This window comes from Dasypus novemcinctus, chromosome 31 (genome assembly GCF_030445035.2).
Source record: "Dasypus novemcinctus isolate mDasNov1 chromosome 31, mDasNov1.1.hap2, whole genome shotgun sequence".
NCBI lineage: Eukaryota > Metazoa > Chordata > Mammalia > Cingulata > Dasypodidae > Dasypus > Dasypus novemcinctus.
This window is the reverse complement of record NC_080703.1, coordinates 25,095,860-25,111,257: the sequence shown is the minus strand read 5'-3', so window position 1 is coordinate 25,111,257 and position 15,398 is coordinate 25,095,860. Positions and strand designations below refer to the sequence as shown.

General features: G+C 53.3%; 1 protein-coding gene across 2 annotated transcripts in view; it reads left to right on the top strand.

The window, feature by feature from the left end:
* The first annotated feature begins 830 nt into the window (after positions 1–830).
* The window catches only part of CMTM7 (CKLF like MARVEL transmembrane domain containing 7), an 80,029-nt gene continuing 65,461 nt past the window's right edge, over positions 831–15,398 (top strand). The window contains exon 1 of one of the 2 annotated variants that reach the window (XM_023592448.3): positions 831–1,006. In XM_023592448.3, the coding sequence (XP_023448216.1) occupies positions 860–1,006 (147 nt within the window). In that variant the 5' untranslated portion in view covers positions 831–859. The remainder of the gene's footprint in view (positions 1,007–15,398) is intronic. The other variant, XM_004471109.4, reaches the window with a different exon arrangement.

Sequence of the window (15,398 nt, the reverse complement as noted above, 5' to 3'; positions counted from 1 at the left end):
TTAGGACCACCCAGGGCGGGTGCAAAAGGGCACGACACTTTGGATTAACTGTTCGGCAGTGTCTAATCAGCTGTCCCGGTGACGTGGCAGGTCCACGCCACGGTCAAGAGAAAGACTTGTACCAGAACGTTCACTGCGCTTTATTTTTTACTTTTTAAAGATTTGTTTATTTATTTCTCCTCCCCACCCAGAGACTCGTACCAGAATGTTCATTCTTCATAGTTTGAAAAAATGGAAACTGCCCAGGCAGCCAGCCAGGGGTGAATGAATGAATAAATTGTGACTTTCGCTCCCGGTGGAATACTACTCGGCAAAGAAAAAAAAAAGGGAACTAACTCCTGATAGAGCCAATGGGGTGAAAGGTGCGTGGAGGGAAAGAAGTCAGACACGAAAGAGAACGTCAAGGCCAAGAACCGGCAGAGCTGAACCCCAAAAGCCGAGGCTGGGGGTGGAGGTCGCCCTCCTGGAAAGGGGCGACAGGAGAACTTTCTTGGGGGGGGGGTGACGGGCTCGTGCTCCCGGCTGAGCTGGGCGGTGGCTGCACAGGTGTGCGCGCAGCTGAGCGCCGACGGTTTGCGCCCCGGGCTGCAGGTAAGCGGCGCTGCGCCCCCGCAGCCGCGCGCCCAGGTGTCCCGGGAGCCCGGGGACCCCGGTTCCGCCCCTCCCCGCGGTCCCCGCGCGCGGCTCCCACCTTCCCGGAAGGCGCCCGCCCGCGCCGCCGCGGGGTCCCCGCCGCCCGCGCCCGGCCAGGGGCGGAGGCCCCGCGCACGCCCGCCCGCCGCCCCGCCCCGGCCCCGCCCCTCGCCTCCGGCCCGCGGCCGCCGTCCCCGCCAGGCTGCGGGCGCGCTGGGGCCGCGCGATGTCGCACCCGGCCGTGGCCGTGCGCCCCGCGGGCAGCGGCGGCGACGGCGCGTTCGGGCCCGCGGGGGGCGCGCGCCCCCCGGAGGGGCTGCTGGACCCCGTCTACCCGCGCACCCGCGGCGCCCTGCTCAAGGTGGCGCAGATGGTAAGCGCGCGCGGGGGCCACGCGGGCTGGGGCGGGCCGGGCGGGGCCCGGGGCGGCGGCGCGCCGGGGACCCCCGCGGAGCCCCCGGGAGCCCGGCGCCGCGCGCGGGGCGGGAGCGCTGCGCGCCCGAGGTCAAGTTCACGGCCGGCTTCCGGGGAAGTGGCCTCGGCCGCCCCCGGCCCCGGCGCCCGCGGATCCAAGTCTCCCGGACTCGCCAAGTTGGGTTTTTTTTTTTCCCGGCCACCCGTCTGCGGGGCCCTAACCCGCCCCGGAGAGGAGCCACGAGCTCAAGTTCCTTTTTCGTCTTCCTTCCTCTTCTCGGGGCCCCTCCGCGTCGGACCCGCGCCGGGGTGGAAGGGCCGCCCGGGCGGCGCAGAGGCGCCCGCGGCCTCCTCCTCCCCGCACGGCGGGCGACGGGACGTCCCTGCGTGCGTGCAGTTGCGAAGGCGGTCAGAGGGGCTCCAGTTCCTTGCGGGGGAAGGAGGGACACCTGGGGCCCTCATCTGGGTCCCTTCCGCCCCGAGGTTTCCACGGAGGGCCCGGGGCAGGGGCGTGTCTTGCCCCTGGAGAGGTCGGTGCTCGTTTTGGGGAGTGGGGGTCGCCGCGGCAGTGTGGCCAGCACAGCGCGGGGAAGCCCCCACCAGCTCCCCATTCCTCTCCTTCCTCTCTTCCTATTTTTACCCCTTCAGGGGAAAAAAAAAAGTTTAAACTTCTTTTCCGTTGGTATGACATGCTTTGAAAACCGGTTGGCTGTTTTTGGCTCTCCGCTCGTTGGAAGGGTGGTAACAAGAGCGGTTGTGAACGGGGTGGGGGGAAAGAATGCGCGATGGTCCAGACCCGGAGCCCGAGGCCTGCTCGGGTGGGCGGCCTGCTGGGGTGGGCTCCGCGGAGCTGTGACTCCAGCTTGCTGAGGGTGTGGAAAAGAGCTCACACTTCCTGCTTGGGCCAGAGCTGAAGGGAAGGGGTCCTGAGTTCCCTCCTCCTAAAAAGGGTCTCTAGATGGCCCCAAAATTAGGAAGTAGAGGATTTTAGCAACTTAAGAAAAATCTGGTGCTGAGCAGTGTTGGGTTTGGGCATTTTGGGCGGGGGGGGGGGCCCAGCTCAAGAAATGTGATGAGCCCGAGAGGGAAAACTGTGAAAGAGGGGCTGGGTGAGATGGGTGCTTCCTGGGGCTTGGTGGGTGAGCTGGTGGACCGAGGTCACGGGGCCGAGACGTCTGCTCCGTGTTGGCCCACGAGTGGAGGAAGGTCCCTTCAGTGGAGCAAGCAGTGGGGTGGAGAGACCCCCCCGTCTCTCATTTTAGCTCCAGCTCTTGTCTGGCCTGTGGCCCAAGTGCCAGGTGCCAGGGACAGTGATGGAGCCTGTGGTACAAAAGAAGAGACAAAGACGTGGAGAGGTGTTGGCTCTGGCTTCTCTGGGCTGGCCCCTTCTTGAAACCCCGCCAGGGGATTCTGGAACTTTCTTCCTTCCCTGCAGCCGGCGGCTGGTGGGCTGTTTTGCGCAGACCCCCTGGGAGTGCAGTTGCCCTTGCGGGGAGGTCAGATTACAATAGGGAGACTATTTAGGGCAGTCTCCCGGGGCTTCCTGTCTGCCTCATCCCCCCGCCCCTCGTTTCTGGGGTGCCTGCTGGTCATTCGAGTCTCATCTGTCCTCTGTCATAAAAGAATGGTCAGCCAAGGGCTAAGGCAGAAGCAGGGAAAAAGGTGCCACCTGTGGGCATTGTTTGTGGGTCTTTCGTTTTCTCCGCTGATGTCTCAATCGTTTTGTCCTCGGCTTCTGGTAAAGTGTTTCCATCCTGGTGGGATCAGCTGACCTGTCAACACGTTATCTTAAGAAATAAACCATGGGAAGCGGATGTGGCTCAACTGATAGGGCGTCTGCTACCATTTGGAGGGTCCAGAGTTCAAACCCCGGGCCTCCTTGACCCGTGTGGAGCTGGCCCACACGCAGTGCTGATGCGCGCAGGGAGTGCCGTGCCACGCGGAGGTGTCCTCTGTGCAGGGGGGCCCCACACACAAGGAGTGCACCCCGTAAGGAGAGTCGCCCTGCGTGAAAAAAGCGCAGCCTGCCCAGGAGTGGCGCCGCACATACGGAGAGCTGACACAAGATGATGCAACGAAAAGAGACACAGATTCCTATTGCTGCCGAGAATGCAAGCAGACACAGAAGAACACACAGGGAATGGACAGAGAGCAGACAACGGGGGGAGGGGGGGGATAAATAAAATAAATCTTTAAAAAAAAAAATCATTGCAAAGGCCCTTCCTTTGGAGATCAGCCTTCCTTGTTTGGGCCTCTCTTGGGTCCACCATGACTAGAAAATGAGAAGGCAAGAAAACAGGAAGAAAGTGAGCTTTTCGGCAAGTATTGATACTTGACATAGCATTTTGATGACTGTAATTCTGTGGCCATGATGGTTTCGTTTCTTTGTCCTTGTTGGATTGGAGACACAGTCACGGTTCTTGACCTTAAGAAATTCTTTGTTTTTAAATAGCTACATTTGGGGGGCCCTACTATTATCCCTCATAATGTGCTGGAGTGATCTATTATCTACCATGCATGTGTCACCACGGGCAATGTACTTTTTTTTAAAGATTTATTTTTTTATTTATTTCTCTACCCACCCCCCGCCTCCCCAGCTGTCTGCTCTCTGCGTCCACTAGCTGTGTGGTCTTCTGTGACCGCTTCTATCCTTATCAGCGGCACTGGGAATCTGTGTTTCTTTTTGTTGCGTCATCTTGCTGTGTCAGCTCTCTGTGTGTGCAGCACCATTCCTGGGCAGGCTGCACTTTCTTTTGTTCTGGGCGGCTCTCCTTACGGGGCGCAATCCTTGTGCATGGGGCTCCCCTACGCAGGGGACACCCCTGCGTGGCAGGGCACTCCTTGCGCGCATCAGCACTGCGCATGAGCCAGCTCCGCACGGGTCAGGAGGCCCTGGATTTGAACCCTGGACCTCCCATGTGGTAGGCGGACGCCCTATCCTTTGGACCAAGTCTGCTTCCCATCAGTATCCTTAAGAGTTCTGTGAAGGAACATGTTTGACAGATAAGGAAACTGACTGGAAAAGGTTAAGGAGCTTGCTGGAATCGCAGCTGTGGGTAGCAGAGGCTCAAGGCCTACCAGTCCGCCTGTCTCCCAGGAGGCCCGTCAGAGTTGTCGTTTGTTAACAGTTAGGAAATCCAAACCACTTCACACACACTAGGATGGCTGTAGTAAAAGAGAAAAAAAAGGTTAACAGGGTGAGGCTGTGGAGAAATAGGAACCCTCCCACATTACTGGGAAGGGAAAGTGGTGCAACTGCTTTGGAAACCCGTCTGGTAGTTCCTCAGAAGACTAAACAGTTACCAAATGACCTGGCAATTGCCCTCCTAACTGCATAGCCAAGAAAAATGAAAACCTGCATCTATGCAAAAACTTGTGCCCAAAGGTTCATAGGAGCCAATATAACGGAAGCAACCCAAAAGTCCATCAGCTGATGAGTGCATAAATAAGCAGTGGCCTCTCCATGCCGTGGAATATTACGCGGCCATAAAAAGAAATGAAGTTCTGATACTTGCTACAGCCTGGATGTTCGAACTTTGCAAACATTATGCTAAGTCAGAGAAGCCAGCATCCAAAGACTCCATATTGCATGATTCCATTTCTAGAAAATGTCCAGAAAAAAGGCACGTTTTAGAGACGAAGTACATTTGTGGTGGCCTCGGCCGGGGGGGAGGGGAGATTGGGAGGAAATGGGGAGTGAGTGTTGATGAGCTGTGGTTCAGCGTTTTGGGTTTTTTTTTGGAGCGATGAAAATGTTCTAAAATTGACAGTGGTGATGGTGGTACAGCTGTGAATCTATTAAAAACTTCCTGCTTTCAGTGGGTGAATTGCAGTGTGTGAATTTTATCTCCACAAAGCTGTTAAAAGAAATTGATCGAGGGAAGAGTTTGAGGGGGAAGCGTGCTGTGTGTGAAGCCATTGGGTGGGGGGGGGGCCCCAGTTGCACTTGAAGAGACCTGAGGGGGGAGTAGGGGTATATGGGAACTTCTTCTATTTTTTTATTTTTTATTTATTTCTCTCCCCTTCCCCGCCCCCTCCCCCCCCCCACCCGCAGTTGTCTGCTCTCTGTGTCCATTTGCTGAGTGTTCTTCTGTGACTGCTTCTATCCTTATCAGCGGCACCGGGAATCTGTGTTTCTTTTTGTTGTGTCACCTTGCTGCGTCAGCTCTCCGTGTGTGCGGCGTCACTCCTGGGCAGGCTGTGCTTTTGTGGTGCTGGGTGGCTCTCCTTACAGGGCGCACTCCTTGCGTGTGGGGCTCCCCTACACGGGGGACACCCCATGTGGCACGTCACTCCTTGCGTGCATCAGCACTGCCCGTGGGCCAGCTCCACACGGGTCAGGAGGCCCTGGGTTTGAACCCTGGGCTTCCCATGTGGTAGGCGAACGCTCTATCCGTTGAGCCAAATCCACTTCCCATGTGCTGTGTGCTTGACTCTTGCAGGTAGGTGGATTGTAGCTGTCAAGATAAACCCTTTCTGCCTTTGCAGAACTCCAACATGGAAAAGGAATCAGAATGTCAGCTCACAAGCAGCAAAAGTGGAAACCTCAATTTCTTTGGGGAAGTTCACGTAGAGATTGAACAAATATTTACTGAGCACGTACTATGTGCTGGGGCACGTGCATGGCACTGGGGAGAGAGCAGTGAACGAGGTAGATCAGCCTCTGCCCTCTTGGGGTTTAGACTGTATTAGCCAAAGGGCTACCGATGCAAAGTACCAGAAATCTGTTGGCTTTTTATAAAGGGGATTTATTTGGGGTAAAGGCTTACAGTCCCCAAGGGCATGGAGAGTCCAGCCCAAGGTGGCTTGCCACATGTCGCAGCAAGATGGCAGGCAACTTCTGCCTGGCCTCTCCTTCACTTGGGGGCCACTTCCTCTTGAGCTCCGTGGGCCCAGCCTCTTGAGTCTTTGTGCTTATATGATCCTGTAGTCCTCTCTCCCCTGGCCTAGGGCTCGTGCCTTTCCCAGCCTTCTAGATCAGTCTCCAAGACGAGATTGGGCCTTCCCAATCTCAGCCATAAGCTACTGGGCAAAATGGCTCATCTCTCCCTGGGCCGCCTTCTGTCACATGGCAGGATCAAAAGTGACAGAGCTCTCTTTTCGTGTCTGTCCCTGTGAGTATTCGTTTATATCAGACCCAGCAAAGGGGCAGGGACTCATTCTGAGTCACGCCTCACTGACTAGTCCAATAAATAGCCCTAGTCAAATCAAAATCCCAAACCAGTCTTATCAAATAATCTAATCAAGGGTCCCTCAGCTGAATTGAATGTAATCAAAGGACTTCCAGGAGGGAAGCAGACTTGGCCCAGTGGTTAGGTCTACCACATGGGAGGTCCGTGGTTCAAACCCCGGGCCTCCTTGACCCGTGTGGAGCTGGCCCATGCGCAGTGCCGATGCGTGCAAGGAGTGCCCTGCCACGGAGGGGTGTCCCCCATGTAGGGGAGCCCCACGCGCAAGGAGTGCGCCCTGTAAGGAGAGCCGCCCAGCGCGGAAAAAGCTCAGCCTGCCCAGGAATGGCACCACACACACGGAGAGCTGACACAGCAAGATGACTCAACGAAAAGAAACACAGATTCCCAGTGCTGCTGATAAGAATAGAAGCAGTCACAGAAGAACACACAGCGAATGGACTCAGAGAGCAGACAACTGGGAGGGGGGGGGAGAGCTGGAGGGGGAGAGAAATAAATAAAAAATAAACCTTTAAAAAAAAAAAAAGGGCTTCCAAGAGGACTTCCGAGCAGATGGCAGACTAGAAAGACACAGGACTTTTTCCAGAAAATAGCTAGGGGACAGGTAGAAATGGCCTGGAAAAAAATCTCCAAGGGTTTAGGTTACCAGGGACAGGCTGGACACTGCCCAGAAGAGAGAGAGAGACAAAGGAAAAGAATTAGGAGGGCAAAACTGTGACTTAAGAGCGGCAACTGCCGGCCCCCTCCCTGACCCTGTAGGCACTTTTGAATTCTCGGGTCTCAGGGCTGGCGGCTACAGACAGAGGGAACCCCAGGAATCCACCTCCCCAGGAAATGAGAGCGAGGGACCCGGCAAAGGCTGACTCGGATTTTGACCCGCAGGTTTGGGCCGCTGTGTCCCAGGAGCAGGGTGGGGCTGCGCCTTTGTCTGGCCTGTGAACGGGCAGGGGGCTACAGAGATGCGACCCTCTCAGTCTCCCTCTGTCCTGACCGGGACTGGTTGTTGAGGACACAGAGGGGAGTGGAATTACTCCCTGCCGGGGAAGAGGGTGGGGGCTGCTGGCAAGGTTGGAGAACTGCCTCCGAGAAAGTTTGAATTGGAGGCTCTTAGCCTTCAGGCAGGAAACTGTCACACTGTTGCTGTCACTCGTGCAGCGAACACCCTCCACCACCTGGGAGGGCTGCCGAGGAGCGCCACCTGCAGGCGGGCCAAGGACGTGCGTGCGAGGAAATTAAAAGTAAGAGAGGCTTTTTCCCCGGATTTACAGCTTCCCTCCCCCAGGCCCTAGGAGGCAGGTCTGCAACCAGTACTGGGTCCAGGGCCCAGACTTGAGCAATTAACAGGGACAATCCTCAGGACCCAGAACAGACTGAACCAAGAATCAAAGAGCAGCTGTAACACACAGCCTCCTGCCACTAAAACCCCACGAGAGAGAGAGAAATCAAGCATCTGAGTTAACTCACCACCCTAATCAGATGCCCAAACAGCCGCAAGAAATTAAAAGCCGTACTAAGAAAAGGAAAAGAAATGGCCCAAGAAAAGGACTATATCAAAGCCCCAGAAGAGACGCAGGATTTGAGACAACGAATCACTGAGATGTACACAAATTTCCAAGATCAAATTAATGAGTTGAAAGACAATGTGGCTAAAGAGATCAAGGATGTCAAGAAGACGCGGAGGGAATGGGTGTGACTTAAGCAGTTGGGCGCCTGCTTCCAGTTTGGGAGGTCCTGGGTTCGGTCCCCAGTGCCTCCTAAAAACTAAAAAAAACAAACAAGCGTATGAAAAAACCAGGGGAGCGGATGTGGCTCAGTGGTTGAGTGCTGGAATATTAGCCAAAGGGGTGCTGATGCAAAGTACCAGAACCCTGGGGGCTTTTATAAAGAGTATTTATTTGGGGTAGAAGCTTGCAATCACAAGTCCCTAAAGAGTCCAGCCCAAGATACCATAAGAGGTACTTTCTCACCCAAAGTTATTTGCTGTGTTTTGAAGCAAGATGGTGGGTGATATCTGCAAGGGTTCAGCCTTCCTCCTTCCTTTTAAGGCTCTGTGGTCCCAGCTTCTTCTGACCTCAGCTGCAGGCTGGCATCAGGCTCATCTCTCTCCCCAGGGCTCGTGTCTTTCCGGGCTCAGCTGCTTTGTTCTCTTCACAAGGTCAGCTGTAGACTGTCAGGCTCCTCTCTCCCTTCCCGGGGCCTCTGCCGTGTCCCATGAGCTGTCTCCCTTCCTCTGTGTTCTTCTCTGTGAATCTGCTTCTGTTTGAACGTCTGTTTTATCAGCCCACCAAGGAGGCTGGGACTCAACACTGAGTCGCACTCTAACCACCTGGTTGGATCAATTCCCTAATCTGCACGTAATGTAATCATTTCGTCTCAGCTGAATCTAATACAGTCAAAGGGCATCACACCCAGAGGAACAGATGCGTTTATTTACAAACCATAATCTCTCTTTCTGGAGTTCATAAATCATCTCAAACCGCCGGTTTCCCGCGTACGAGGTCCCAGGTTCAATCCCTGGTCCCAGGACCTGAAAAGAAAAAAAGAGATCAAGCAAGCACAAAGAAGAATAGAAAAGTAACGCCCAGAGGTCTAGGCTAGTTTACAAACATAACGTTTCTCTCTTTGGGGTTCATAAAGTAATCGCAAACTGGCACACACTCTAACGGGGAAAACGCATCTTAACCCAGTGGTTTTAAATATATCGTTACAAACTGGAGCAAAAGCTACGGAAGGAAGATCCTCAGCGCCCTAAAGTGTACCCTGAGCGGCCCACCTGCCCAGGAAGTCAGAAGGGGCTCCTGGGGGAGCCCTGAGGACTGAGGGAATGGGGTGCCCGCGGCGGAGAATGGGCATCGCTTCCGCATCTGGAGGGAGCTGGGGTGCGCGGCGTGGGTGGGACCGGCGAAGCGGGCAGGGGCCAGCACCCTGAGGCCTGGCAGAGCGCGGTGCCTGCCGGCCCTTGTTCTCAGGCTGCTGGGGCCCCGGCAGGTGGGTGCCAGCCCCCGCCGGAGGGCTTCTCAGCCAGGGCCCCGGCCGCTCCTGAGAAGTCGTTTTGGACCTTTACGGGAACTTCGTACGGTTGTCCCAAGGATGAGGGTTATATGATGTATGCATGCATGTTTATGTAAGTGTGTTTATATTTACTACATATACATTTGGCTTGTTCAAGGTCGTAACGAGAGTAAAATGCTTTATATCCTCAAGGGACACTTGGGCTGAAATTAGATCGAAGGACCCGTCCCGGCTGGGGTGAGGGGTCTGTAAACCTGGCAAGTCCCAGGGAGGGTCCTGGCGTGACAGTGGGTCCCGACGCCCCGCGGGGGAGGCCAGGCAGTCCGGGGCCTCACTTTGGGGGTTCAGAGGGCGGACCCCAGTGGATGAGGCTGGGAGCCATCTGCCCCTCTGAGCCTGCTTGGCCCTGTGGGTGGGGGGTGGCCCCGCATGGGCCACAGTGGCCGCTGCCCCTTCACGTTCTGGTTGGTTCCTGAGCTCGTACGCACACCGTGTCCTGTTGCCCGGAAACTGGAGGCTTAAAGGCAGCAGAGAACCTCGCCTTGACCCCAGCCCTCTTCAGTCCTGGGCCAAACGCAAGAAACAACTGTCTCCAGTGGCCAAACAAGTGAAATACAAGTAACGAACCAAAGAAGCGGTATGGGAATTTTTCCTGATAATGCCACCACTTGTTCATTGTAGAAAGATTTGGGAAACATAAAAAAAAAAAAAGGAATCTCCTACTCCCTCCCCCAGGATTAATATTTAAAGTAAAACTTGAGTATTTTATAGTTGGCACCTAGAGGTGGTTTTGTTTTTGTTTTTTACGCAATTACTTATTTGGTAAATATGCTTTCCCCCCCCCCTTACTATGTGATGAATGTTTTCCCATGTCACTTAATGTTTGTCTGCAGTTTGGTTTTGTTTGTTTGGTGGTTTTTTTAAAGGAAGTACCAGGGATTGAACCTGGGACCCTGTACATGTGAAACAGATGCTCAACCATTGAGCTACACCCGCTCCCCTGAAATTTGGTTTTTTTTTTTAAGATTTTATTTATTTATTCCCCCCCTCATTGTTTGCGCCTGCTGTCTGCTCTGTGTGTCCGTTCGCTGTGTGCTGTGTCTGCTCGTCTGCTCTTTAGGGGGCACTGGGAACCAAACCTGGGACCTCCCATGTGGGAGAGACGCTTATTGTCTTGAGCCGCCTCAGCTCCTTGGTTTGTTCTGTCTCTCATCGTCTTTCCTCTTTGTGTCTCCTTGTATCATCTTGTTGCGTCAGCTCTCTGTGCCTGCCCACCACGCCAGCTCGCTGTTTTGCTCATCTTCTCAAGGAGGCGCCAGAAATCGAACCCAGGACCTCCCATGTAGTAGGCGGGAGCTCAATTGCTTGAGCCACATCTGCTTTCCATGAAACTTGGTGTCAGTAGCATTATAGCGTGACATGGACGTGCCACGGTTTATGTAGCCAGCCCCCTCTTGTGGCTCGGGGAGCTTCTAATTCTCCCTACGTATAAACAAGGCTGTGAGCAACTTCCTTTTAGAGAAGTCTGGTGCACAGATCCTTAAATATTTCCTCAGAATAAATGGAGTTGACCTTTTGCAGGGAGAGAAATGAAATGCTTCTTACTTTTCTGAGGATGATGGCATTAAACAATTGTCTAGATGTTTTAACATCTAGAAATTAATGCTTGTCCTTTAATCATCCAGAAATTTCAAGGAACCAAGTGTGATTTTTAATAGCATTTCAAGTTGCAGTAGCCTTTTTGGTATCTGATTTGGAAAAGGAATAATGACAAATACAGACTAGAAAATTCAGTAATGCTTTTTATTTTTCTAAAATGAGAAAACTTTTTACTGTAAGTTTATTTTGCCAAAAGGACATTACGTGTTTATGACAGGTGAAATAACTCAGTACGAAAGTAATGCTCTTTATTAATTTTTTAAATATACTTTCTTTAATTTTAATGTTTAAAAAGATATTTAGGTTACATAAATGTTGCATAAAAAATATAGGGGACTCCCATATGTCCCGCTTCCCACACTGCCCCCATTTCCCCACATTCCCCACATCCCTCATTCGTGTGGTGCATTCATTGCAATTGATAAACACATTTTGGAGCATTGCCACGAAGCATGGATTCTAATTTACATTGTAGTTTACACTTGCTCCCACTCCATTCTGTAGGTTACGGCAAGATATAGAATAGCCTGGGTCTGTCATTGCAATGTCATTGAGGACGATTCCCCAGTCCCCCAAATGCCCCATATTCCACCTCTTTTTCCCTCTTCCTGCCCTCAGAACCTCCAGTGGCCACTGCCTCCCCATCAGTGATCAAAAGTCTTCCACTGCAAGTAATACTTTTTTTCCCTCTAATTTTTTTAAATGTTACATTCAAAAAATACGAGGTCCCCATATACCCCCCACGCCCCTCACCCCACTCCTCCCACGTCCACAGCCTCTTTCATCCTCGTGGCGTTTGGTGACTCCCCCGTGGAGCCCCGCTGACAGTGGTTAAATGCGCATCTTTATAAGAAATGACAGGTCTGCCTGCCCTTGCCACGTGGTGCACGCGTGGGAGACGGTCCTTACGCAGGCCACAGAGCACGTGGGCTTTTTAAGCACTGGCAAGAATTCCCCTCCAGGGCGCCCCAAATTCAACTCCTGGTCCCCAGCTTGGGAGCCCCGAGCTGGGAAGTGCTGGGGAGACCCAGGCTGCAGCCGGCCCGGGCGTGTGGCCCTGTGCGAGTCTGGAGAAGGGGCTCCAGGCCTCCCGGGGTGACGGTGGGTCTCCGAAAGCCTCCAGGTGGCCCGGCTGGTGGAGGCGGCCCCGGGCGGGGCAGGGCGGTTGTTTAGATTCTTGATGGACAGGAGGCCTCCTCTCTTCCCCCTTCCCCCGGCCCTCGGCCCTGGAGGAAGCTTCCCGATGGCCCCGCGGACGGCCACCTGTTTCCTCCCCGCCGCCATCTGCCTCGCCCGCGCCTCCTCCCTCCGACCCGCCGCCCGCCTGCTTCCTGTGCCCCGCGCTGGCTCAGCAGGTGCTTTGCGCGCGGCTGGCTCCTTGGCACTGGCCCCAGGGGTCCTTGGCAGCTCCTGGGGTCAGCAGGGCCCGGGTCACAGGCCTGGGGCTGGCTGCTGGCTGCCCGGCAGCCTCTGAGCTCTCGGGGGAAGGGGCGGGGAACGTCCTTAAATCTGAAGGGAGGGTGGGACCAAGGCCCAGGTCATCACGCCGTCCCTAGCAGAGGGCTTCCAGCTTCTGCCCAGAACGCGGGCCACCTGGCTCCTGCGCTCATTAGCAGCAGTGACAATGGCTTTTCTATATCCTAGATCGAAGAATAAAGAGGAATTGCTTCTAAAGCAGTTTCCATGGATCACCCCTAAAGGATGGTTGGAAAACCTAAGAGAAAAGCAACATTTAAAAAAAATAAGTGGGTGGGGATTTAAAAAAAATTTATGTCTGCCCCCTACCCTTATTGTTTGTACTCGCTGTCTGCTTGTCTTCTTTTTAGGAGGCACCAGGAACCAAACCCGAGACCACCTATGTGGAAGGGAGGCACCCAATCACTTGAGCCACCTCCGCTTCTGGCTTGTTGTGTCTCTTACTGTGTTTCCTCACTGTGTCTCTTTGTTGCGTCAACTTGTCTTCTTCAGGAGGCACCTGGAACCAAACCTGGGACCTCCCATGTGGTAGGGAGGCACCCAGTCACTTGAACTGCCTCCACTCCTTGCTTGTTGTGTCTCTTATTGTGTTTCCTCACCATTTCTCTTCATTACATAAACTTGTCTTCTTTAGGTGACACTGGGAACCGAACCCGGGACCTCCCATGTGGTAGGCAGGCACCAACTGCTTGAGCCACATCCACTTCCCACAACATTTTTTAAGATGGAGAAAGTGAAGTGCCTTCAGAAAGGAATGAGAAGGAGAAAAAGAGAAAAAAAGTTCATTAAATGCTTTGGGGTGAAGTGAAGCCTTCTGGAGAGCAGGGAGAAATCCTAAACCTAGTATGACCTTGATATATTTTATTCTCTTTTTCCTCATAGCCTTTCTTTATTCTGAGAAGACAGGGCCAACTCTAAATATTGTTCATGAAGAAGTGTTGTTTTTTTAAATTTTCCTGTTTGGATTATTAAAATTGTAGTAACAATGGCACCTGTCATTCATTGAGTTTCCACTAGGTGGCAGCCACTGGGCTAAGTGTTGTCACCTGGTTAAGGCCATGGTAACATTATGAGGTAGGTCCTATCATTATCCCCATTTTATAACTAAGAGAACGAAGCACAGAGAGGTTAGGTGACTTGCTCAGTACCACAAAGCTATTAATATGAAGCTTGTGAAAGGCGAGTTGTGAGCATTTCCCCAAAATCATTTAATGTTGTTTCAGAATGATACTGAGGGAATTGGATGTGGCTCAGGTGGTTGGGCTTCCGCCTACCACATGGGAGGTCCCAGGTTCAGTTCCCGGTGCCTCCTGGAGAGGGCAAGCTGGCGCAACAGGCAGGCGTGGCGAGCTGACACAACGAGATGATGCAACAAAAGAGACACAAAAAGGAAAGACAAGGAGAGACCCACAAGGCAGGGAGCTGTGGTGGCTCAAGTGATTGAGCACCTCCCTCCCACATGGAAGGTCCCAGGTTCGGTTTACAGTGCCTCCTAGAGAGAAGACGAGCAGACACAGAGCAGACAGCAACTGCAAACAATGAGGGAGGGGGAATAAATAAAAAGTAAATCTTTAAAAAAAATGGTGTCGAGATAACTGCATGAACTGTCCCTTATGCAGTGACTCTGTGAGGTAATTATTTCCTCCCCCTTTTGGGTGAACAGAGGTCACAAGTTTGTTCTTTTAAGCAGTTTTATTGAGATATATTCACATACCGTACAATCAGTGCAAAGTGTACAATCAGTGGCTTTTAAGATAATGGCAGTGTTGTGCATTCATCGCCACAAAAAAAGAGAACAATTTAGTTCTGCCAAAAGAAAAACTCCATACCCTGTAGCAGTCAACTGTCAGTGCTGCAAGGTTTTGTTAACTTGCCCAAGCTTAAAATAAATAAATAAAAATAAAATAAATTCGGGAGCAGCATTGGAACCCAGGTCCAGGCCGGCCTAATCTTCGTCCACCGTGGTACGCTGTCTCCAGGAATGGCAAGTAGGTTCCCAGGCTAGCCCAGTCCAGCAGACCCATTCTCGTGTGACCCTCCCGTTGAGTCACGCCTTAGGTGATCCCTTCTCTTTTTCGTGTGGGCAGATCCCATGACTTACCTCGAACCGACAGACTACAGCGAAGGTGATGGGATGTCATTCCCACGATTAGGTTATGTCGTGTGCGAAGGTGAAGGGCTGTCGGTGTGCCTAAGGCCCCCATCAGTTGATTTTGGGTAAATCAGAAGGGAGATTATCCCTGGGTGGGTCTGACTTAATCAGGTGGAAGCGTTCAAAAGAGGTGCTGGATCCTTCCCAAAGGAGAGATTCTCTTGCCTGCCTTGAAAGAACTGAAGTGCCTTTTTGTGCAAGGGCCACGTGGCGAGCCCCTGGTCGGCCTCTAGAAGCCGAGCGCGGCCTGTGGCTGACAGCTAGCAGGAAAACGGGACCTCAGCCTACCGCTGCCAGGAACTGGGTCCTGCTAGTAACCACGTGAGCTCAGACGAGGACTCCAGGTCTCAGGTGAAAGCACAGCCTGGCACCACCTTGACTGCAGCCTGGTGAGACCCCGGGCGGAGGGCCCAGCTCAGCTGTGCCTGGACTCCTGACCTCCAGCAACTGGGATAATAAATGTGTTGTTTTAAGCCCCTGTGTTTGTGGGAATTTGTCACAGCAATAAGTCACTAAGATACCCACAAAAGTCTGTTGGGAAGCGGATGTGGCTCAAGCAGTTGGGTGCCCGCCTACCACAGGGGAGGTCCCGGGTTCAGTTCCCGGTGCCTCCTAGAGAAGGTGAGCAAGACAGCGAGCTGACCCAATGGGCTGGCCCAATGAACTGATGGAACTAGGTACGCAGCAAGGAGACACAAAGAGGAAACATGATGAGAGACACAGCAAAGCAGGGAGCGGAGGTGGCTCAAGTGATTGAGCGCCTCTTTCCCACATGGGGGGTCCCAGGTTTGGTTCCTGGTGCCTCGTAAAGAGAAGACGAGCAGACACAGAGCACACAGCAAATGGACACAGGGAGCAGACAA